General features: G+C 32.2%; 3 protein-coding genes and 1 long non-coding RNA gene across 18 annotated transcripts; 1 reads left to right on the top strand and 3 right to left on the bottom strand.

Annotated features, from left to right (window-relative positions):
• Window positions 1-1,136: 1,136 nt before the first annotated feature.
• On the top strand, window positions 1,137-2,872 carry LOC104713740 (uncharacterized). Its single transcript, XR_015565588.1, has 4 exons — window positions 1,137-1,339; window positions 1,478-1,586; window positions 1,707-2,417; window positions 2,493-2,872. It is a non-coding gene; the product is annotated as an uncharacterized LOC104713740 (long non-coding RNA).
• Window positions 2,873-5,802: 2,930 nt separating this feature from the next.
• LOC104713741 (serine carboxypeptidase-like 12) lies at window positions 5,803-9,633 on the bottom strand. 9 transcript variants are annotated; one of them, XM_087464409.1, is made up of 14 exons: window positions 9,264-9,633; window positions 9,021-9,166; window positions 8,871-8,947; window positions 8,673-8,795; window positions 8,022-8,124; window positions 7,904-7,941; window positions 7,669-7,770; window positions 7,446-7,532; window positions 7,291-7,359; window positions 7,104-7,175; window positions 6,898-7,016; window positions 6,303-6,416; window positions 6,139-6,188; window positions 5,803-6,051 (listed from the first exon to the last, which is right to left on the bottom strand). In XM_087464409.1, exons 1-14 carry the CDS (start codon window positions 9,386-9,388, stop codon window positions 6,026-6,028), a joined length of 1,251 nt encoding a protein of 416 aa, XP_087320535.1. In that variant the 5' UTR covers window positions 9,389-9,633; the 3' UTR covers window positions 5,803-6,025. The 9 variants fall into 9 exon arrangements, with proteins under 9 accessions (XP_087320535.1, XP_087320533.1, XP_087320536.1 ...); XM_087464407.1 differs by having other exon boundaries at window positions 5,803-6,047; window positions 9,264-9,540; XM_087464410.1 differs by having other exon boundaries at window positions 8,673-8,768; window positions 9,264-9,532.
• Window positions 9,634-10,021: 388 nt separating this feature from the next.
• LOC104713739 (serine carboxypeptidase-like 11) lies at window positions 10,022-14,637 on the bottom strand. Of its 7 annotated transcripts, none has more exons than XM_087464416.1 (14): window positions 14,345-14,637; window positions 14,103-14,248; window positions 13,923-13,999; window positions 13,728-13,850; window positions 12,813-12,915; window positions 12,688-12,725; window positions 12,450-12,551; window positions 12,233-12,319; window positions 12,068-12,136; window positions 11,883-11,954; window positions 11,675-11,793; window positions 10,725-10,838; window positions 10,563-10,612; window positions 10,022-10,472 (listed from the first exon to the last, which is right to left on the bottom strand). In XM_087464416.1, exons 1-14 carry the CDS (start codon window positions 14,464-14,466, stop codon window positions 10,396-10,398), a joined length of 1,299 nt encoding a protein of 432 aa, XP_087320542.1. In that variant the 5' UTR covers window positions 14,467-14,637; the 3' UTR covers window positions 10,022-10,395. The 7 variants fall into 7 exon arrangements, with proteins under 7 accessions (XP_087320542.1, XP_010429230.1, XP_087320543.1 ...); XM_010430928.3 differs by having other exon boundaries at window positions 10,022-10,476; window positions 10,567-10,612; XM_087464417.1 differs by having other exon boundaries at window positions 12,813-12,894.
• A 2,859-nt stretch (window positions 14,638-17,496) lies between these two features.
• LOC104713738 (putative calcium-transporting ATPase 7, plasma membrane-type) lies at window positions 17,497-22,170 on the bottom strand. The gene is made up of 7 exons (XM_010430927.3): window positions 21,386-22,170; window positions 20,997-21,051; window positions 18,928-20,876; window positions 18,666-18,824; window positions 18,396-18,567; window positions 17,990-18,288; window positions 17,497-17,912 (listed from the first exon to the last, which is right to left on the bottom strand). The coding sequence occupies exons 1-7, from the start codon at window positions 21,557-21,559 to the stop codon at window positions 17,673-17,675; spliced, it is 3,048 nt and encodes a 1,015-aa protein (XP_010429229.1). The 5' UTR covers window positions 21,560-22,170; the 3' UTR covers window positions 17,497-17,672.
• Between the last annotated feature and the right edge of the window lie 363 nt (window positions 22,171-22,533).

Below are 22,533 nucleotides of genomic sequence, written 5' to 3'. Positions count from 1 at the left end.
GATTTTTATGGCATTTTTCCCAATAAAAAATATAGAAGTATCTCTTCATGCCAACATGATATTTTTTTATGGTTTTATGATCTATTATATTGTGTTTCATTAGCATTTAGTGTCCAAGTGAGTCTTCATGTATTTTAGAGGTCCTATAATGTATTTGTCAGTGTTTTGGTGTGTTTTCTGAACTACTTCATTATTTTTGGTTGAGCTTTTTGAAAATTTATCAAATGAACTGTTCTTTATTTATGATTCTTGTTATACATTGTTTTTTTTTTTTTTTTTGTTAAAGTGGACGACGATTTGTGATTCTTGTTATACATTGTTATCTCGATAAAATTCACATTGCTAGATCTTTTTAACTTGGTATAGCATATTCGTTTTCTTTTTTTTTTTTTTACGCAAGCATTCGTTTAAAGATTTTTTTTTTCTAAGAAATGATCATTTAGTTACATTTGCATTTATCATATTAAACAAAAATAAAAGAACAAACAAATAAAACTGATAGAACGTGTAAAGCTTGATGACCTAAACGCTGGCTGTCTAACAAAAAAAAACACCTTAATTGATGACCTAAACGCTGGCTGAATACCAAACACCTTAAACAAAATCAGAACGTGTAAAGCTTGAATAACTTAGAAAGTAATGAGACCGGGAAGGTTTTAACGAGTTCAGGTAACTGGTGTGTGGCCTATATTTAGACCAAGATAATTACAACATATACAAGAGCTTCAAGAGAAAAATGTTTCAAAAAAAAAAAAAAATTGTCTTCTAACCTTTTGAAGAAACTCATGGATCATCTTAACTTCATTTGTGTCACTAGTTTCACCAAGTGGAGTTCTTGAATATGGAAACCCAGCTCCAACAGGCGGATCCAAGTATATTATGTTAGCCATCTACAAAAATGATGCCAAATTTATTGAGTATTAATACTAGATCATTGGGTTTGTGATCGACTTATGAAATTTTGGTGTTAATTCATTTTATTTTAGTTTCTAAAGACTGTGTTCTCCAAGGAAACAAGGATTTTTATTATCATATATATAATAGCAGAATTTTCTCTCATTTGAGAGCATCCACATCAGCAAAAAATAACAAATTCGTTGGACTTATATTAAGCCCAAATATAAAATTTTAAGTCCAATTGAATTGATATAAGTTTCTCCCTGTCCGTTCAATTTCTTCTCAGGGCTATCTCTTTGTTTTTGTCGATGACTACGTCTGTCGCTTTGGTTCAGCCGCAACAGCAGCAGACTGAGAATCTAACAGTGATTGATGATGAGTCTCGTGGAGGTTTATAAGAGCAACTTTCTATTCATGTACGAGCTTATTTCTTCTCCAGTAGGTATTACGTTCCCCCCTTAGAAGTAGATGCTGTTTTTTTTTTTTTTTTTAATTAGTAGATGTTGTTAATGTCATGTTGGGAATTAGGATCGGATTAGGAATATGATAATCAAATCCTTTTGGATGTAATTTTTTGTAGTGTTGATTTGAGAAGCTTAATTGAGCATAACAAGCAGAACTTCATCCCACCCACCTCGCATATGACTAACTATGTTGTTCTTAAGTTCGACAATCATTCAGATCACAGTGTAAGTTGAATCTTAACTCTTATTCAATTTTATGAAGCTGAGGTACTATGTTACTACATCAATTTTGGCTAGAAAATAGTACCTTCTCATTGTGAAATGTTGACTGATCTGATTTTGCAGGGTACTACTGCATGGATGTATAAGTGGGAGTGGGTGTATTTACATGGTAGTATATCGGTATGGATCGATTGTCTTATTTAATGTAAAAAAACCCGAGAGAGGAGAGCACACCAACCCCACTCTATTTTAGAGTCAAATCTCTATTATAGAGCAACATTTGCTCCGACCCTACTCTATATTTTACTCTAAAATAGAGAAAATAATAGGATTGCTCTATATATAGAGCAACTCTATTCTCACCTCTATTTTTTTACACTAACTCTATTATAGAGGTGAAAATAGAGTAATACATTGGAGGAAAACAGTGCTCTATTTTTGAGTTATTCTATTTTAGAGAAAAAAATAGAGAAATACAATGGAGATGGTCTAAGTCTTGAATATGTACTCATATATATATATATATATATATATATATATGTAGCAAAAGTGGAGTTGGTCATAGAGTTTAGCAGAGAGACGAGACTAATCAAACATTGTTAATGGATTCCTATTGCAGATTTCAAATGTTAAGACAATTAATACCTAACAGTGACCAAAAGCGGGATCTTTCTTAACAGAAAATTCAGTCTCATCATTTCCTAATCTCTAAAATATATTCTTTAAAACTTTGTACATGTTATCGAGTATATTCATTTCTTACCGGAGAAAGCAGACAAGTATGAAACCTCTTACCAAGGATGGAACCACGAACCTGCAAAGCTATTGAATTGGGTAAATACAATCTCACATTTTCCAACCATACCTCATTCTCTTTCTAGCGGGTTGGAAACTGAAAACAATCAACAGTTGGTACCTGTAGGAACCGTCGCTTTTACTCCAAAATTGGAAGAAGAGAAGAACAACGTTCCGGTACTGGTAGTTGCAACAGCACAAGGCGTTATTATCAATCTTCTGACACCCACAACATTTGTCAGGACGAAGATTGGTCAAGCACCAAGGCACATATGTTTCGCTAGAGATAAACGACTGATGCTGAGCTACGGTGGTGCAAGTAAGTATCCAATATCGAACAAACAAGATGTCTCATATGACCTGGTGGTATAACGTATTGTAATTCTTACCATTTTAAGCAAGATTTTTAATGTATCCTCTCCTCTGTTTTCGTTTAACCTGGTGGTATAACGTATCGTAATTCTTACCATTTTAAGCAATTATTGTTAAACATATATGTTTATTTGCATATGTTTGATCCATTTTTTGCTTCAAATATTTTGAAGTGTTTGCTTTTTCCATACAATTATTTTATTGACATTGTTTATATATATCTTCGGATCTTCCTATAGGTAAGCATTGATATATCTGAAGACTATGCACAGTTTTACTATATATCATACACATTTAGTAGTAATAACTATATATCATACACATTTAGTAGTAATACGAATCTCAATGAAAGTTTTGTGACTCAGTTCTTTAAATCCCTTTTTGATTCAAATAGTGACTCAAGCAAAAATACAACATTGGAGCTTGGAGAAGGTCTTCCCAAAATCATATATACATTTATCGTTACCTTTTTTTATAATAATATTTGAATCATTAATGAGGAAACGAAAATATCTTCTACATGAAATTTTGAAAAGTAAACATCTTATAAAAAAGTATTATTACTAATTATTACCAAAACATCTTAACCATTCATAGTCCACAAATTCTTGCATGTGTAATCAAAAAACTAAAAATAGAATTAATAGCAAAATAATCAATTTAAAAATATCAAATATATTTAAATCATAAAACATTGTTTTGAAATTCTTAGTTTTTCTAAAAAAACTACATTACAAAGGCTCAAACTCGAGTTCTGGAAGTGTATAATGGAGGATGTTTTCATGGGATATATAGGTTTTTTCATTAATGATATACCAATGGATCTATGTAAAATTTGAGCCAAGCCTAATTAGCATATAATCCCGCGCAACGCGCGGGTTCTCATCCCTAGTAATTACCAATAACAGAGGTTTTGTGAAATGCGAGATCACTAGTCCATCCACGTTGAATAGTATCTACTGATTTTATTGATAAGGTATGTACGCTGCTTTCGTGACCTTTCATTTATTTTGAATTGATCTTTTCACATGTTGTGTCTTTTTTTTTTTTTGGTATCAATGTAAAAATTTATACAGTTTCGCAAATTTCACATAAAACAAAAAAGAAGAAAAACCAAAAATTACATAAACCACCAAAAATTACAACATAACATAAACAGAAAACAGGGAGAAATCACAAGTGGAACACTGATTCCAAATTTTACAGTTTGGACATTTATATGGTTTCTTCAACTCAAAAGAGCTAGAATCCTCATCGTTGTTGCCACGAGCAAAGCCAACCTTTAAAACCTAAAGAATTAACGCTTACAGCTTCTCCAAAGACACAAATAAATGTTGTCTTATTATTACAATATTACCTTTTTATTTAAATCCTCTAAAGGATGAAGATAAACATGTTGGTGTTAATATGATTTTAAATTTAGTAATCTTTTACATATTAACTGAGAAGCATTCTCTAAAAAAACTGATGTGTCGTCGTTATAGAGTTCAAGACACTATTTTTTAATTTATCTTCAGTTTTTAATTATATTTACATTTACATTTACATACCATTGTATTTTCCAAAAAAAAAAAATAACACTTAAATGAACTCTTATATTATATTTCTAATCTAATGGTATCCCTTAAATATTTTTTATTATAAAATTTTTAAAATGAAGTTTAAAGAACTCTTGGTTCATATAGTGTGATAATATAAAATTGATATTATAATAATTGATAAGAGTTAAATCTTAATTATTATACCCAAATTTTAGATATTCAGATAAAACTACCATTTTCTAAATGTCCCCAAAAAAAAAGAAATTGTTAGAAATATCTTTTTGTATATACACTTTTCAAAAATACCTTTTTGTCAATTTCATTTTTGTCCTATTTTACACAATTACAATATGTTTAATTAACTTGGAGCATTTGCAAATACCTTTTTCTATACTTTTTTGCAAAAATATATCCTCTTGTTATCTATTTTCAATAATACTCAATTCTATGTACAAAAAGATGATTAAATTTTAAATTTTAAACCCTACTCTTCAACATACTTCAACGACATTAAGATTGATAGGGTGGAGTTTTATTCTTTCTCTTTATCTCTAGTTTTTCGAAATGTAAACGTAAGTGTAGATTCTTTGGTACGTCAAGCACGTACATCTCTACATCATGTTGTTTTGTATGTAAACAGTTTTCCACCCAATTGACTCATATGAGCTGATTTTTTGTTGTCAAAAAAAAAAAAAAGTTCCTACCCATCAAAACTATATCCTAAATATAAAATATAGAACTCAAACTTAAAACAAAAAAATCTAAAAATTATAAATTACATTAAATAAATTATCCATTGTTTTACCTGTATATATACTAAAAGAAACAACAAAAAAAAAAAATTAAAACTAAAATGTGTATCCGGGCGCGTAACCCAGATTTTCCTCTGGTTAATGTGAAAGGATCAATATAACATAGAACACTAATCTATCCGAACATAAGAAATCATCTAAAAAAATGTTACCTAACAACAAACAAAAGCATTATGCGTTTTTATTTTTTTTAACCAGGAACTTTTAGTCTGTCGCATGTAGTCTCCTTAGACCCAAGACGAGCCTTTAGGTGCCTCCTTTATTGATTACTCCCTCTGTTTCATAATAAGTGTCATTTTGACACTTTACACACAAATTAAGAAAACATATTTAAATATCTCTTATACCCTTAAAATTGATATTGACTCTTGATATTTTTCAATGAATATGAGGTTAAAGTTGGAAATTTATGCTTAATATTACATTGAAAATCTAAAATGACACTTAATTTGAAACAAAAAAATCAGGCCAAAATGACACTCTTTGTAAAACAGAAGGAGTACTATCTATCTCCCTCCAAAGCATGTCAAATTGTTGGGAGAGACAAACACGTAGATAGTAAGAAAACCATTAATTGTCGTTTAAGGTTGTTTCACACAGATTAAGAAAACTATTAATTTTATTGTTTTATTTTTGTAAATATATTTTCTAATCTTTTGATTGGTTAAAACATTAAAACAGTTGGATAAAATTGGAATATTTACCAAATATTTGCATTGGAAATCTAAAACGACAAGTATTATGACACAAAATTTTAACTCTAGAACGACAAGTAATAAAAAACGCAGGAAATAGATAATTGTAATGTATACAAACATTTCATGTTACATATTTTTTTATTATATACTTAAAAACCATGACCCTCGATCACAAAGGTTGGCCATTAATCCACCGTTGAAACATGATAAAAGACTCATTAGGTTTATTCTCTACTGTGTGCCCACCTCCCTATAATAAAAAGGCTCAAAACAATTAGAAAATACTGTTGATTTAATGAAATTGAGTAATAAAAATATTAAGATGAAACAAGAAGACTTTCTTTGACTGTAGCAAATGTCATCTTATTGGAATAAGTTCTTGTGTATCTGCAATGGAAAAAGACATTAATGATTTTACGGGAGCTTTATATAGTCTGCGATATGATGAGATATGAATGAACAAGAAAAAGCTAAAGACAAAATATATATATATATATATACCCAGCGATTAGATCTTTTATCATCCAAGGTCTCCATTCATGAATGATGGAGTAATTTAGAGATTTTATCCAGGCCTCAGTAGCAAGGAAAGGAACCACTAAATCATGATCACCACTGTTCCACCATAAACCACACAAAAAATTATAATCTCTTAAATGTTTTTGGTAGGAATGGACATTTTGGTTTAAGGTAAATATATTGGTTTCAATTTTTCGATCTTGTAATATTGGTTCCTTCGTTTCAGCAGGATGCAATTCGGTTTAGTGTTCAGTTTAGTTTTGGTTGGTTTTAGAAAAATACTTAAAAACATATATATACATTAATTGTTTTCGTAAATTTGATATTTACTCAATATGGATGCGCCTATAATTAAAAAAAAAAAACTCTTGTTTATTCGGTTTAGTTTTCTTCAACTCACTAAACCAGTTTTGATTTCATTTTATTTGGGTTTAAAACTAAAATGTTTGACAAAAAAAAAAAACTAAAATAATAATATTTTGGTTTAATTCAGTTTGCTCTGGCTCGATGCATGTCTCTGATTATGAAAATTTAGATCAGGTTCTTTAAAATAAAGATTTAATTATTTAACTCTTACCTGTAGATAAGAGATCGGTAGCCATTAATACTGTTATGCATATGGTATGGTACGCTGCTCTTGATGTCGTTGTTGTATGCGTTACTCCGACTACATATCACCCATTCTCCTATACTCCCCTTTAATCATATATCGTCAATAGTTTAGATTTTTTCTCTTTACTATCATCACTTTATCAATGATCTTAATATAAACTTGGCGTATACCTTTTTAATATGAAGAGCATCGCGAACACTCTCATCGTTGGCCCAAAAGTTAAGGAGATAATATGGATATAACTGCAAAAACAACCGTAAGATGTCATGTTTCTTCGAATTTGAAGTAATATATAAATGACAGTTATGCAACCCTTTTACTGTTTTATATGAAGAAATTAAATGATGTATTACTTACAAAGCAATCAGAAGATGTCATGTTGCAATCTGGTAATAATATATTATATTCATACAGTTTGTCGATACACTGTAAATTTTAAAAAAAATCTGAATTAGATAATTAATCACTATCTGATAAGTTACTGAACATCGACCAAATTTCCAAGTGTGTACCTTATGGTATTCCTCAACAAGTTTCAAACATTTTGTGTTACTTGGATCCACATTGAAATAATTTCCTTTGCAGGCACTCCTAATTGACTGTTAAAAAACAATGTTTAGAACATTAGTTGTTGTATATCATTTAATTTTTTTTTGAAAAATTGTCGAGGTTAACTAGACTCTTCGATATAAAACTCTCTAATGAAAAATTTAACTAATAAAGCATGCCATTTACCTCGTATAGTTCATCTGATATTAGTCCCATTCCATGAGAAAATGGAACGCGATACTTTATCTCTTCTTCAATATGTGTTATCGGGTTCCCGAGCACATATCCCTGTTTTTGGTAAGAATATATATAACTATCAGTCTCTCTTATTTTCCCAACACATATCAGTCTATCATATTATTTGATCAGAACTTTAATAATTTAACGTTAATATTCTGAAGAAAGTACAAATTATCAATACCTGTAGATTTATAGGAGGTTCGCAACATATATAATTTCCTGCATCATAGTGTCTATGTTATTTTAAAGTTAGAGACTATATCGGTTGAATGATATTCAAAGAAAGTATGCGAGGATACCTTTTGAGATTTCTTGAACGAGGGCCGGAACAGTCATACCAGAATAAGAATCTCCGGCAGCATAAAAAGGGTTTGAAGAAAACGTTGGATGTTTGTTTAGCCACTGAGAAAGAAAAAAAAGGCTCTTAAGATTTATGTTTAAATAAGTTTTGAAAGTAAATAAAAATTCAAGCTATGCCAAGTTTGGCTAATTTGGATAGTAGATGAAACGGAATGTTTTAGTGAGTTCAACTAATTGCTATGGTTAAACTTGCTATAATTACATTCTCCATTAATTTAGCTTAAGTATAGTTACATAAAGGGTATTATGGAAAAACACCTTCCAAATCACCTTTTTTTTTTGCAACTTTATCCTTTGTTTTCCAAAAATGCAAGTTTTCACGCAAACTAAAAAATAATATGCGATTTAATATGTCGTTATCACAGTTAAAATTTGTAAAATGTTGATAGGCAATATATCAATTTGAACCCCGACAATAAGGAGTCGAAATTTACATTTGTAACTTTGAAAAGGGAAAACCCCTCTAAATCATCATTTGTTTACAATCTGTGTAAAAAAAATCCAAACTACATTAGTATTGAAGGAAGGGATTATTATGTTAATGCAAAAAGACAAATGCTTCAAGATAATAAATTAAGTTTGTCCTTTACCTTTAGAAGAAACTCACGGATCCTCTCAACTTCGCCTGTGTCGCTAGGCTTATCAATAAGTGGGGTTCTCGAGTAGGAGAAGCCAGTTCTAACAGGCTGATCCAAAAATATTATGTTCGCCATCTGAAAAAATGATCAAAAAAATTGATCCATCCTTGGGTTTTTGATTATTATATATATGAACACACCTTCTCCTACCTTTGTCCACGAGTATGTAGTAGAGACCAAAGAAGGGACACTTCCATTGTAGACCTCGGACTTAAAAGCCAGAGGTCCTAAGAAAGAAAGAAAACCACAGGTCCTGATATATCCTTAGATCGAGCAAGAAGCAAAAAAATATAGATTTACCATTCTCGAGAAATAGGCCAGTGTTAGAAGAACATCCAGGCCCTCCGGTTAACCATAGAAGAAGAGGGTCTTCGTCTGGATTGTTCTCAGACTTGATAAAGTAGTAGAACAATTGTATTTCTTCTTTCTCACCAATACCAATGTACCTTCATTCAGAAGAATGACTAATTACAAACTCCAAACTCACAAACATAATTGCATTAATTAGAAGAAAAAAATCAAATGAAGAGGCATTTAACAAACCCGGTTTCGAGTTCGAAAGGAAGAGGGCCTTCAAAACCAGGAAGAAACTTGACGATAGAGCTAGATTCAGCATGATGACTCAAGACAAATAGAAGCAGAAGCAGAAATTTTTGTGTTAAATTCATTTTCTTTTACTAGTTTCTAAAGAGTGTGTTCTACAAGGAAACAAGGATCTTTATAACAATTACCAATAATAGAGGTTTTGTGAAATGCGAGGTCCACTTGTCACTCCACGGTGGTAGTCATAATTTTTAGGACCATATATTTCCAATTCGATTTTTCAGTCAGTATACTGTTTTTATTGATAAGGTACGTACGTTGCTTCCGTGACCTTTCATTTATTTTTAATTGATCTTCTACATGTTGTGTCTTTTTTTTTTTTTGGTAACAATGTAAAAATTTATACAATTTCGCAAAATTTTGACAAAAAGTTCAGAGAAAACAAAAAGAAGAAAACACAAAAATTACATAAACCACAAAAACTTACAATTACAATTACACAAAAATTTATTTTTTTGCTATTTTTATTTTTACCCTCTTTTATACAATTACAATATGTTAAACTTACATGGTGCATTTGCAAAAAATACATTTTTTATTCTTGTTTTCCATTTTCAATAATAACTTATTCTATTACAAAAATAATTAACTAAATTATAAACCCTAAAAAGTTTTTTTTAACCATTTATAAATTATCAATTGTTTTACATGTATACTAAAAGAAACAAAATAATAATTTTTTTTTTGGTTCAAAAAAAGAAACAAAAAAAAATAAATTAAAACTAAAATGTGTATCCGGGTGCGTACCCCAGATTTTCCTCTGGTTAATGTACGAGGAACAACATAACATAGAACAATAATCTATCTGAACATAAGAAATAATCCGAAAAAATGTAACTTTAACAACAAACAAAAGCATTATGTGTTTTTATTTTTTTAAACCAGGAACTTTTAGGTCTGTCGCACCTAGTCTCCTTATACCCAAGACGAGCCTGTACGTACCTCCTTTATTGGTTACTAACTATCTATCTCCCTCCAAAGCATGTCGAACTGTTGGGAGACAGTTGTAATGTATACAAACATTTCATGTTACATACTTTTTTATTGTATACTTAAAGACCATGACCCTCGATCACAATGGTTGGCCACTAATCCACCGTTGAAACATGATAAAAGACTCATTTGGTTTATTCTCTACTGTGTGCCCACCTCCCTATAATAAAAAGTCTCAAAACAATTAGAAAATAATGTTGATTTAATGTAATGAGTAATTAAAATATTAAAATGAAACAAGAAGACTTGCTTTGACAGTAGCAAATGTCATCTTATTGGAATAAGTTCTCGTGTATCTGTCATGGAAACAGACATGAATGAATGAATTTAGCGGAAGCTTTATAAGTCTGTGATATGATGGGAAAATGAATGAACAAGAAAAAGCTAAAAGACAAAATATATATATACCCAGCGATTTGATCTTTTATCATCCAAGGCCTCCATTCATGAATGATGGAGTAATTTAGAGATTTTATCCAGGCCTCAGTTGCAAGGAAAGGAACCACCAAATCATGATCACCACTGTTCAACCATAAAACGCACAAAAATTATAACCTCATAAATTTTGTTGGTAGGAATGGAAATTTTGGTTTAATGTATATATTGGTTTCAATTTGATTTTTTTGTCTTCGATCTTTCTTGATTTGAGAGAAACTAAATCATCCAAACAAAATCTATTTGTAATCTGGTTTGCTTCGTTTCAGCAGGATGCAATTCGGTTTAGTTTTCAGTTTAGTTTTGGTTTGGTTGGTTTTAGAAAATACTTCAGAAATATATATACATTTTTTTTTGTAAATTTGATATTTACTTAATATGGATGTGCCTAGAATTAAAATAAATAAAAAAAACTCTTGTTTATTCGGTTTAGGGTGCAAATGGATGACTTAAATTAATAGGTTGAATGATTATTCATCCAATTTTTTACCATTTGAGATGCATAAGTTGGAAAACTTATTCAATCTATTCAACCAAAAGCTGGAGAAATGAACAAATTATAAAGGAAATTTATTCAACTCTTTCATCTCCTATTTAGTGGATGAATGAGTCGAATGTTATTCAGCCAATTTTATTCAACTCATATTTTTTCAACTCGTTCATCCCTACTGCAACCATTTCCACCCTTAGTTTTCTTCAATTCACTAACCATTTTTTATTTCCTTTTATTTGGGTTTAAAACAAAAATAATAACAACTTTTGGTTTAATTCAATTCACTAAACCAGTTTTGATTTCCTTTTATTTGGGTTTAAAGTAAAATAATGTCAAAATTGTTTGGTAAGTCATATTTTGGTTTAACTCTCTGATTATGAAATTTTTGATCAGATTCTTTAGAATTAAGAATTAATTATTTAACTCTTACATGTAGATGAGAGATCGGTAGCCACTAATACTGTTATTCATATGGTATGGTACGCTGCTCTTGATGTCTTTGTTGTATGGGTTACTCCGATTACATCGCACCCACTCTCCTATACTCCCCTTTAATCATATATCGTCAATAGTTTAGATTTTTTCTCTTTACTATCATCACACTTTATAAATTATTTTAATATAAACTTGGCGTATACCTTTTTAATATGAAGAGCATCGCGAACACTCTCATCGTTGGCCCAAAAGCTAAGGAGATAATATGGATATAGCTGCAAAAATAACCGTAAGAATATGTTTTTTCGAATTTGAAGTAATATATAAATGACAGTTATGAAACCCTTTTACTGTTTTATATGAAGAAATTAAATGATGTATTACTTACAAAGCAATCAGAAGATGTCATGTTGCAATCTGGTAATAATATATGATATTCATTCAGTTTGTCGATACACTGTAAATTTAAAAAAAAAAAAAAAAAAACTGATTTAGATATATTAATCACTATCTGATAAGTTACTGAACATCGACCAAATTTCCAAGTGTGTACCTTATGGTATTCCTCAACAAGTTTCAAACATTTTGTGTTACTTGGATCCACATTGAAATAATTTCCTTTGCAGGCGCTCCTAATTGACTGTACAATGTTTAGAACATTAGTTGTTGTATAACATTTAGATTTTTTTTGAAAATTTGTCGAGGTTAACTAGACTCTTCGATATAAAACTCTCTAATGAAAAACTTAACTAATTAAGCATGCCATTTACCTCGTATAGTTCACTTGATATTAGTCCCATTCCATGAGAAAATGGAACGCGATACTTTTCGTCTTCTTCATAATGTGTTATCGGGTTCCCGAGCACATATCCCTGTTTTTGGTAAGAATATATAACTATCAGTCTCTCTTTTTTTCTTGACAACACATATCAGTCTATCATATTAGTTGATCAGACCTTTAAAAAATTTAACGTTAGTATTCTGAGGAAAGTACAAATTACCAATTACCTGTAGATTTATAGGAGGTTCGCAACATATATAATTTCCTGCATCATAGTGTCTATGTTATTTTAAAGTTAGAGACTATATCGGTAACCGGTTGAACGATATTCAAAGAAAGTATGCAAGGATACCTTTTGAGATTTCTTGAACGAGGGCCGGAACAGTCATACCAGAATAAGAATCTCCGGCAGCATAAAAAGGGTTTGAAGAAAACTGTGGATGTTTGTTTAGCCACTGAGAAAGAGAAAAAGGCTCCCAAGATTTGTGTTTAAATAAGTTTTGAAAGTAAATAAAAATTCAAGCTATGCCAAGTGCCCAAGTTTGACTAATTTGGATAGTAGATAAAACGGAATGTTTTAATGAGTTCAACTAATTGCTATGGTTAAACTTGCTATAATTACATTCTCCATTTTAGTTTAAGTATAGTTATATAAAGGGTATTATGCAAAACCACCTTCCAAGTCACCATTTTTTTTTTTTGTAACTTTATCTTCTACCATCTAAAAATGCAAATTATTCATGCAAAGTATAAAATAACTCGCAATATAACATGTCGTTATAATTGTCAAAATTTGTAAAATGTTGATAGATAATATATCAGTTTGAAACCCCGATAATAAGGAGTCGAAATCTACATTTGTATGAGGAGTCGAAATCTACATTTGTATGAGGAGTCGAAATCTACATTTGTAATTTTGAAAATCTAATCTATGTGATCATAGAAACGTTTAGAAAATACGTTTAAAAGTAATAGTTAATTTATTTTTGACTTCATCAGATTAATCTATATTTTTGGAAAATAAAGGGCAAAACTGTAAACTAATGATGATTTAGAGGGGGTTTTGCACAAAACTTTTTATAAACATTTCAGGTTTTCAATATAAATATATTAAGATATATATTGCAAAAACCCCTCTAAATCATCATTTGTTTACAATTTGTGTTCAAAAAAATCCAAACTACATCTAGTATCGAAGGAAGGGATTATTATGTTAATGCAAAAAGACAAATGCTTCTCGAGATAATAAATTAAGTTTGTCCTTTACCTTTTGAAGAAACTCACGGATCCTCTTAACTTCGCCTGTGTCGCTAGGCTTATCAATAAGTGGGGTTCTCGAGTAGGAGAAGCCAGTTCTAACAGGCTGATCCAAATATATTATGTTCGCCATCTGAAAAATGATCAAAAAAATTGATCCATCATTGGGTTTTTGATTAACATATATGAACACACCTTCTTCTACCTTTGTCCACGAGTATGTAGTAGAGACCAAAGAAGGGACACTTCCATTGTAAACCTCGGACTTCAAAGCCAGAGGTCCTAAGAAAGAATTAAAGAAAACCACAGGTCCTGATATATCCTTAGGTCGAGAAAGAAGCAAAAAAAATAGATTTACCTTGACAAAAAAAAAAAATAGATTTACCATTCTCGAAAAATAGACCAGTGTTAGAAGAACATCCAGGCCCCCCATTTAACCATAGAAGAAGAGGGTCTTCTTTTGGATTGTTCTCAGACTTGATAAAGTAGTAGAACAATTGCATTTCTTCTTTCTCACCAATACCAATGTACCTTCATTCAGAAGAATGACTAATTACAAACTCCAAACTCACAAACATAATTGCATTAATTAGATGAAAAAATTAAATGAAGAGGCATTTAACAAACCCGGTTTCGAGTTCGAAAGGAAGAGGGCCTTCAAAACCAGGAAGAAACTTGACGATAGAGCCAGAATCAACATGATTCAAGGTAAACAGAAGGAAAAGCAGCAATTTTAGTGTTAATTTCATTCTCTCTCAGTTTCGAAATATTAGAACAATGATCTTTACCATCTTAAAGCATTTCACAAAATATATATTTTTTTATATGCCAATAATAGAGGGTTTGGTGATGCTTTATAAAATGTGAGCACTAGTTCCACGTTGCAGACTGAAGAGCCATCTGTAGGACAGTATATTTTCAATTAATATTATTTATTTTAGAACCCTTTATTTTACTCTCGGTCTAACAAGAAATTTGATTCGATAGATGGATCAATGTCAACAAGACAAAACCGATCGATTTTTTCACATCTCAATGTATTATTTACCTAATGCTAGTAGCTTTAATTTTATTTTAAAAGATTATCTTGCGGACATATTTTAAAGGATTATGTCGAAACACGATTAGAAATTTGGAATATAAAACAACTGGCACAGTAATATTTTTGTGCCTGACATTTTGACTTTCGTAGCCTAACAATCCCTTCATATACATAATATTAGAAATTTATTTGGAGAAACCATCCGGAAGAAAAATTCAAAGCACTTATTGTTGTGTTTATGTATATTTTCTAAAGAAATTTTTTTTCATCTTACATATTTCCCATGTTATGGTGGATCGACGTTTTAACATCTCAATCTATGATTTCTGTTTATATCTATAATTCTGTTTCGGCGGACCATCAAGCGGACATATTCTATAGGTTTGCGTCAATTCACATTTTAGAAATTCGGAATACAAAACCATTGACAAAATGTTATTCGATGAATGGTTTAGTGCCAGAATATTTTACTTGCGTGTCCTAATAATCTCAGAATCCACAAACATTGCTTAGAAGCATTAAACTGATTTGTTACTGCATAGTCAAATTTTATCACAATCAAATGTATATAATTGATTATAAGAGCTAGAGATGTATTCAGAGTGTTTACTTGTATGTATAAAGATTTATTATTATTTTGTTCTAAAACTGACAAGAACCCACAAATATTGTTTAAAAACAGTTAATCTTTTCTTAAGGACTCAAATTCTGTCACAATACAGTGCATATAAACCGTTCCCAATCGGAAAACTAGGGTTTTCATTGGTGGGCTTACTAACTCTCGGCCCATTAAGCTTCTCGAGTCCATTGCGAAAAGGTGATCCACAAATTAATCTGTTTTTATTCAGGTTCGATCGGAACTCAATTCTCTCACACTCTAGGCAATCTCTGTGTAGCTTTATAGAACCATTTGTTCGAAGACTGCATTTGGATATTAAACTACCATTGATGCTAGTTTGGTTGAAGAATTCTTTAGAAAACCTGTTATTAGAATCATCTAGGGCTTTTGATTTTGAAGTTAACATTTTGAATGAACTCGGCATTATGATCCAGTCCATATGGAACTGTGGTTACCGATGTATCTTCAGGCTCTCTTCACCAATCTGACTGATACATAAGCCCGCTAAACTGCCTCTCATCAACTTTTTGAAGCTCCCTCTTAGTGGCATTATGATCCCAATTCAATGTAGTTGGGATTACCACAACATCTTCAAGCGTTTCACCCTTGAGATTAAGACCTCAATCATCCCTATATCTCTCCTCAAACAGAGCATTCTTAACCCTGCTCAAACCCTTAGCACAGCTCTCCTTCGGGTCACAGCTGTAGCTTTTTCAACACCCCTTAGTATTCAATCTAAGACAGTGGCCATCTTCTCATCCATCGAAGCATTCATGGAAGAAGCATCGTTATTTCTTGACCTCACATGTTCCAAAACCCTTGCAAGGAGTTGGTTCATAGCTCTCAAGTCTACAATTCCGATGATCTTTATCTATCTTTATCTCTTCGGTGTATTGGCTTTGAGGATTGCGTTACACTGTTGTTCCTTAAATTTTGTTGTCTTTGTTGTATGTTGTGTTCTATTTTAATGGAATAAAGCATATGTTTGTCAAAAAAAAAAAAAAAAAAAAAAAAAAAAAAAAAAAAACAAAACGATATGAAGCACAATGACCAATAAATTATAAACTAAAAATGCTGATGATTACACAAATGGACAGCTGTGGACCACATTTGGATAAAATAAAAAGATAGCTATGACTAAATCTTTGATGTATTACAGGATTTTGATATGTGTATAAGTAGATCTTAGTTTGGATGGTGGTATTATCCGATACTTGAACGAGTTTCGGATTATCTGAGATTATCTTAATGATAATTTAAATATTTAAAATATTTATATCGATTATATCTGATATAAAAACAAGTATTTTGTTACCAAAAGCATTGGCAGAGTTACTAGAACAAATGGTTTTATGCAAGGGCTTTTGACTTTTTTTGTTCTTAATAATCCCTTCATATATATACATAATACTATAAAATTGATTTGGTGTAACTAGAAGAAAAAAGAATGTATCTCATCTTGCGCATTTCCCATGTATTGGTGGATCGAGTTTTTCACATCTCAATATATCATTTATGCTAATATTTTTAATTTTGTTTCGACATATTATCTTGCGAGCATATTATAAAGGATTGTGTTGAAGTACATTTGAGAAATTTACAATATAATACTATTGGTATATTTAAAACATAGTTTTTAATTCAAAACACTTATTGTCTGAGTACTTGTATATTTTTAAACATAATATTTTTTAATGTGAAAATGTCAACCACAACTAAATTGTTACGCAATTCTGATACGCGGAGGTAGTGACAGATCTAATTGTAGATAGAGAGCTGTTTAAAATTATTTCAGTGTTGCAGATCAATATTTCAGTGTTGAAAGCTTATATTCTAACAACAACTGAGATTCACATAATTTTACAATGACATATGGTATCTCTTTGAATTTGATAGTGTCACAATGAAGGCTCCACCAAAAAAGCTACATAACTTTAGACTTTAGAGAGAGAGAGGGTTCTTAATTAAGTTTAAAATTATAGTATGGTCCACTTTCTTCTCTGTTCTTTAATTTTTTTAATCGTCACTCGTCTTTTTCTCGGCAAGTCTCGATCTAGTCCAAGATTTTGTTTTTGATTTTGGTGTTGATAACATGGATTCAATTTAAGAACCAAGAAACAAAAGAAATGGATGAGTAGATTAATTGTCATTAGCCTATTTAACACAAACTTAGCCAACAATGTAAACACGAAAAAAAAATGCAAAAAGGCAAAAGCTTTGTGAAAATTTTGCATGTGTCAATAGGAACTTCTGTTTCTATAAGAGCAAGATTTTTATCGGTATTATGTCTTCAATCACACAGGTATTTTCTTCAAACCAACAGCGATAGGCATACCCAAGAAGCCAACAAGTATGCTGAATAACCATTGGACTATTGTAAGTGGTGTGGTGCTTGCAAATGTGCCCAAGAACTCAATGATTATGATCTGAAAGAAAACTGTTGCACCAATAACAACCACAAAGACATAGTTATCGAGTATGCCTTTCAAAACATCGATTTCTTCCATCTCCCGCGAGCTTATTTCATTGAAAACCTGTAACATTAAGAACAAACCACGCAATATATCATACCACAAAAGTTTCAAGTGAGTCTAAGTTATGAGTATTTTACCTGACAGAAGACAAAGCAGTTGAAGATAAGTGTGTTCAATACAAGAGTAGAGTCAGAACCAACAAGACCAAACATAGACTTTCCTTTGGCCTGTAGGAACCAAATGATAACGAATTGGTACACAGATTGTCCTAAGATATTTCTCCACATCGCGTTGGTAATGAAATTCCCTCTCCTCCCAACTGGCATACGTTTCATTAGCTCGTTGTTCGGAGGTTCTGTAGCTAGAGCAAGAGCTCCAAGTGTGTCCATTATCATGTTGACCCAAAGTAGTTGAACAGCAGTTAGAGGAGCACTTCCTGTGAATTAACGCATAAACAAAGTAAAGATGGAAACTACAGAAGAACAAAATAGTAGAAAAATAAAAATTTGAATAAAACTGAATCAGCCTATTCCTTTAACTTACCAGTCAAACAAGCTGAAGAGAAGTTAACAATGAGTGCAACAACATTGACTGTTAACTGAAACTGCACAAACTTCTGAATGTTAATGTAAACAGAACGTCCCCACTTTGCCACCGTAACGATTGTGCTGAAATTATCGTCTAGAATGATGACATCTGCGCTCTCCTTTGCTACCTAAAATAGTTTTCAAACAAATTTTGAGTCGTTTTCATAATTATTAACATTAGTCTCATAATTATTAACATTAGTCTTTTTCGACATATCCTACTCACTTCAGTTCCGGCAATCCCCATAGCTAATCCTATGTCTGCCTCGTGGAGTGCTGGTGCATCGTTTGTACCATCACCAGTCACAGCAACAACTTCATCAAAAGTGGTCCTTAACTGTTTCACCAGTGTATGCTTGTCCATGGGCGACGAACGAGCCATCACCTTGTAAGAAAAACAAAATCTGGTTTAAGTCCTAGAATAATATAAAGTGAAGGTTAAAGAGGTTAAATCTTTTTTTAAAAAGGTTAAATCAAGAAACGGTTACCTGAATCTTGGGAATGAGTTCAAGCATCTCTTCTTGATTTTTTTCTCTAAAGACAGGACCTTCAATGGCTATACCATCATCAGTGAGGATGCCACATTCCCTAGCAATAGCCTTTGCGGTATTAATGTTATCTCCTGTAATCATTCTTACCATAATACCCGCACGGCGACAAAGTTCCACAGACTCCCTGACTCCAGGACGAACAGGGTCTTTAATACCAACAATCCCTATGCAAGTAAACCCTGAGGCCGGAATGCCTTGATCCGGGGAAAACCCGTTTTCGATATCCATATAGGCAAGGCAAAGCGTACGAAGAGCTTCATTTGCAAATTCATTGATTGTAACATTCAAGTACTTGATAGATTCTTCATCAAGCGGAACAGCCTCACCGCTTGAGTTGATAACTTTATCGCAAGCTGCTAAAACAATCTCGGAAGCTCCTTTCGTGTGAGCGCGAATACGTCCTCCTTCAGGGAGCTCAATGACTACTCCCATTCTTTTCTTTGTTGAGTTAAAAGGCTCAACTTTGATAACTTTGTAAGATTGTCTCTCTTCTTGAAACTTACCTCCAAGAGATAGTCCTAATTCCAATATAGCAGTCTCTGTTGGTGTTCCCAATATCTCTGTCTTCCCATGTTCGTTCACAACAACTTCCCCACCGGTATTATTAAAAATCGACTGGAGCAATAGTTTCAGAGCAGCTTCAGGAATCTCAGACTGCAAGCTAGAACTTTTGCTTGCTACATCTTGAACACTCATACAAATGCAAGACTTCACAACAGTCATGTGATTTGTTGTTAAAGTACCAGTCTTGTCACTACAAATAGTAGTTGCAGATCCCATTGTCTCACAAGCTGCCAAATGTCGAACAAGCGCTTTATCATTCATCATCTTCTTCATCGCAAACGCGAGGCTAAGTGTGACAGCTAATGGTAAACCTTCAGGAACCGCAACAACAACAATTGTCACAGCAATAGCAAAATATTCCAAAAGCTCCAACGCTTCATCTCCAGACCACCTCCAGTGAGTTCCCAATGAAACCTTTCTCATAAACATTCCTTGCACTAAAACTGCAAAAGTAACAATAGCGAAGAAAAGACCAATTTTACCAATGATGGTTGCAACTCCATTAAGTTTCACCTGCAATGGAGTTTCGTCATCGCCTCCTTCACTTAGAGTTGCCATTAGCTTTCCCCATTGAGTTCTCATCCCAACTGTTGTAACCAACATCTTACATGACCCATCTTGAACTTTGGTTCCAGAGAGAAGGAAAGGGTTCTGTGCACTCACCATCACAGGCTCACTCTCTCCAGTCAAACTCGATTCATCGATGACAACAGAAAACCCCGAGAGGAAAAGACCATCCGCAGGAACTTGATCGCCGATAGCAAGATGAACAACGTCACCAGGGAGCAAATCATATATTGACATCTTCTGTCTAAACCCATTTCGCGTAACTTGAACAGTAATCTTCTTCTTCTCCTTATCTAAATCCCGGAACTGCAAAGACTGTCTGTAATCACTTGTTGCTGTCACAAATACAACCAAAAGGATACTAGCTACAATGCCAAGACCATCATGTGAGCCTTGAGGCCATCCTTCAGTTGCAATTCCAACTATCAAAGACACGAAAGCGCAAACTCCTAGAATCATAAGAGTCATGTCTTGAAGTGCTTCCCAAACAAAAACCCAAAAACTTCTTAGTTCACTCTCTGCAAACTTGTTGATTCCAAAAAGCTCTTGTCGCTTGCTCAACTGGTCAGAATCATGTGTTGAGAGACCAGCATTGGGACATGCCTTAAGCTTACCTGAAAGACCATCAACTCCACCATGGAACTTAAGCTTCTTCACATCATGACCTTCCACTATTGATCCTAACTCATCCGCACAAATCTCAAACCCTGCAGCTTTAACTTCTTCAGGAACCTTGTAGTCACTTGGAGAAACACCTGAATAACAAAAAAAAAAAAAAAGTTCAAAATCAAGAACAATACACTTTCTTAAAAAAGTACAAAATTTTTTTTTAAAAAATGCTCTAAAGTTTCCTCTGTCTCAGATTAGTTACTCACCAGAGATAAACTGGAATGCGGCTTTTGACACAAGAACTGCAACCCTTAATTTCTCCTGTATATATATAGCAAATTATCAAATAACGTTTTGAAGGAAAATAAAATAATTTACAGAAATAGAGCAAGCTATAAACTCAATCTCAAGTTAGATGCGTTCCAATGTAATTTATGATTATTATATCAACTCGAAAAGAAAAACATTAGACCGATTTCTTTAAAAAAAAGATGTTTAAAAAATATTTATAAAAAGGGTCAGTAAATTAGGGTTAATATATCCAGTTTTTAAATGTTTATAAGCTACCATACCGTTTTACATTGGAATGGTTACACAATCTACAATTTTCGTAAAACCAATAGACATAAAAGAAGCAATATGATAGAAGATATACCTGGTTGGTACGGCGCATGGCAGCAGCTTCGTAACGCTTGGAGATATTGGCTGTGAAGCGAAACCGACGTTTCGGGTTCTTGACGACGCTGCAAAGATTCCGCCATTTTTCGAGCACTTCCTCCGAAGAATGCTTTGCCTTAACGTCGAAATTCGAGTTGAGGTAACTCTCCATTTCTCTTTTCCAGCTTCAATATGTCTAGCTATTTTCTTTTGATTAATATTTTCTTTTTAATGTTTTGTTTTGGAAGAAAAAATGTGGGAGAGAAAGAAAGAAGCATGCAGAAGAATCGCAAATTAAATGGAGGAAGAATATACAAAGGCGAGTTTTAAGATCTGTGGTTTTTATTTTAAGCTTTGAGAAATTGGACCCAGTCCTTGTGTTATGCTAAGCCAAAACTCTCTTTCATGCTTTCCTTGAATTAAGCTAAGTCGAGTCCTTTTTATTTCGTGAGCTCAACTATCTCAATCAAAGCCCAAACATTCGATTCTTTTCATATTTATAAAAACAAACATGCTATAGTATATGGATTATGAACGTTAAAATTATATAGTTGATACATTCATGCAGGACATGAAGCGCAGAAGCGTACACTATGGGTTATATCATCATTATTGTTAAAGATTCAAAATATCGTAGGATTCGTGAAGAGAAGTGGCGGGTAAATACGTTGTTTAATCGTTATGCTTAAAAACGAATTAAATGAATAGAAATCAGTGTTCTTGGAACTTGTAAGGAACACGTGAAAATCTAGAACACTTGAAATGATGACTTATATTATCCCTATCCTAACATTAGCATAATGATTACTTAAAATCCTGAATGGAAAAAAGAAAATCTCACCCACATGAATACTTTCAGATTGCCTTTTTGTTAACTTTTATGTGTCCATTTGGTAAAGAGATTAGTTGTTGTTATCTCATGGAAATTAACTAAAGGATTCATTTCTAGTAGTCAGCAACGACGTTGATGACTGGATGAGCGTAACGAACGAGAGAGTGGTGGTAAAATTGACTAAGTAACAAAAAGTTAGAAATCTAATGCATTATGAAGATTTAAATGTTATACCAAAAATGCATTGATATATAAATAATATATTTCTCCTTTTAGATAAAACATGCCATTTTTGCAATAGAAAAAGTTATTAA

The sequence above is a fragment of the Camelina sativa genome, chromosome 9 (genome assembly GCF_030686135.1).
Source record: "Camelina sativa cultivar CO46 ecotype springtype chromosome 9, ASM3068613v1".
Taxonomy (NCBI): domain Eukaryota; kingdom Viridiplantae; phylum Streptophyta; class Magnoliopsida; order Brassicales; family Brassicaceae; genus Camelina; species Camelina sativa.
Note: the sequence above shows the minus strand (reverse complement) of the source record. Positions and strands in the feature narration are given on the sequence as shown.

What these genes read in the sequence shown, in the direction of transcription:
- LOC104713741 (XM_087464407.1), bottom strand. Translation starts at nt 9,388, where the DNA reads ATGAATTTAACACAAAAATTTCTGCTTCTGCTTCTATTTGTCTTGAGT. An exon ending in TATCAGATGAACTATACGAG is followed by an intron (nt 7,533 to 7,668) that starts GTAAATGGCATG and finishes GTTTTTTAACAG; the next exon opens with TCAATTAGGAGTGCCTGCAA. An exon ending in TGACATCTTCTGATTGCTTT is followed by an intron (nt 7,176 to 7,290) that starts GTAAGTAATACA and finishes TTGTTTTTGCAG; the next exon opens with TTATATCCATATTATCTCCT.
- LOC104713739 (XM_087464416.1), bottom strand. Translation starts at nt 14,466, where the DNA reads ATGAAATTAACACTAAAATTGCTGCTTTTCCTTCTGTTTACCTTGAAT. An exon ending in TGGTCTATTTTTCGAGAATG is followed by an intron (nt 14,000 to 14,102) that starts GTAAATCTATTT and finishes ATTCTTTCTTAG; the next exon opens with GACCTCTGGCTTTGAAGTCC. An exon ending in TACCGATCTCTCATCTACAT is followed by an intron (nt 10,839 to 11,674) that starts GTAAGAGTTAAA and finishes ATGGTTGAACAG; the next exon opens with TGGTGATCATGATTTGGTGG.
- LOC104713738 (XM_010430927.3), bottom strand. Translation starts at nt 21,559, where the DNA reads ATGGAGAGTTACCTCAACTCGAATTTCGACGTTAAGGCAAAGCATTCT. An exon ending in CGCATTCCAGTTTATCTCTG is followed by an intron (nt 20,877 to 20,996) that starts GTGAGTAACTAA and finishes TTTGTTATTCAG; the next exon opens with GTGTTTCTCCAAGTGACTAC. An exon ending in ACTGCTTTGTCTTCTGTCAG is followed by an intron (nt 17,913 to 17,989) that starts GTAAAATACTCA and finishes TTAATGTTACAG; the next exon opens with GTTTTCAATGAAATAAGCTC.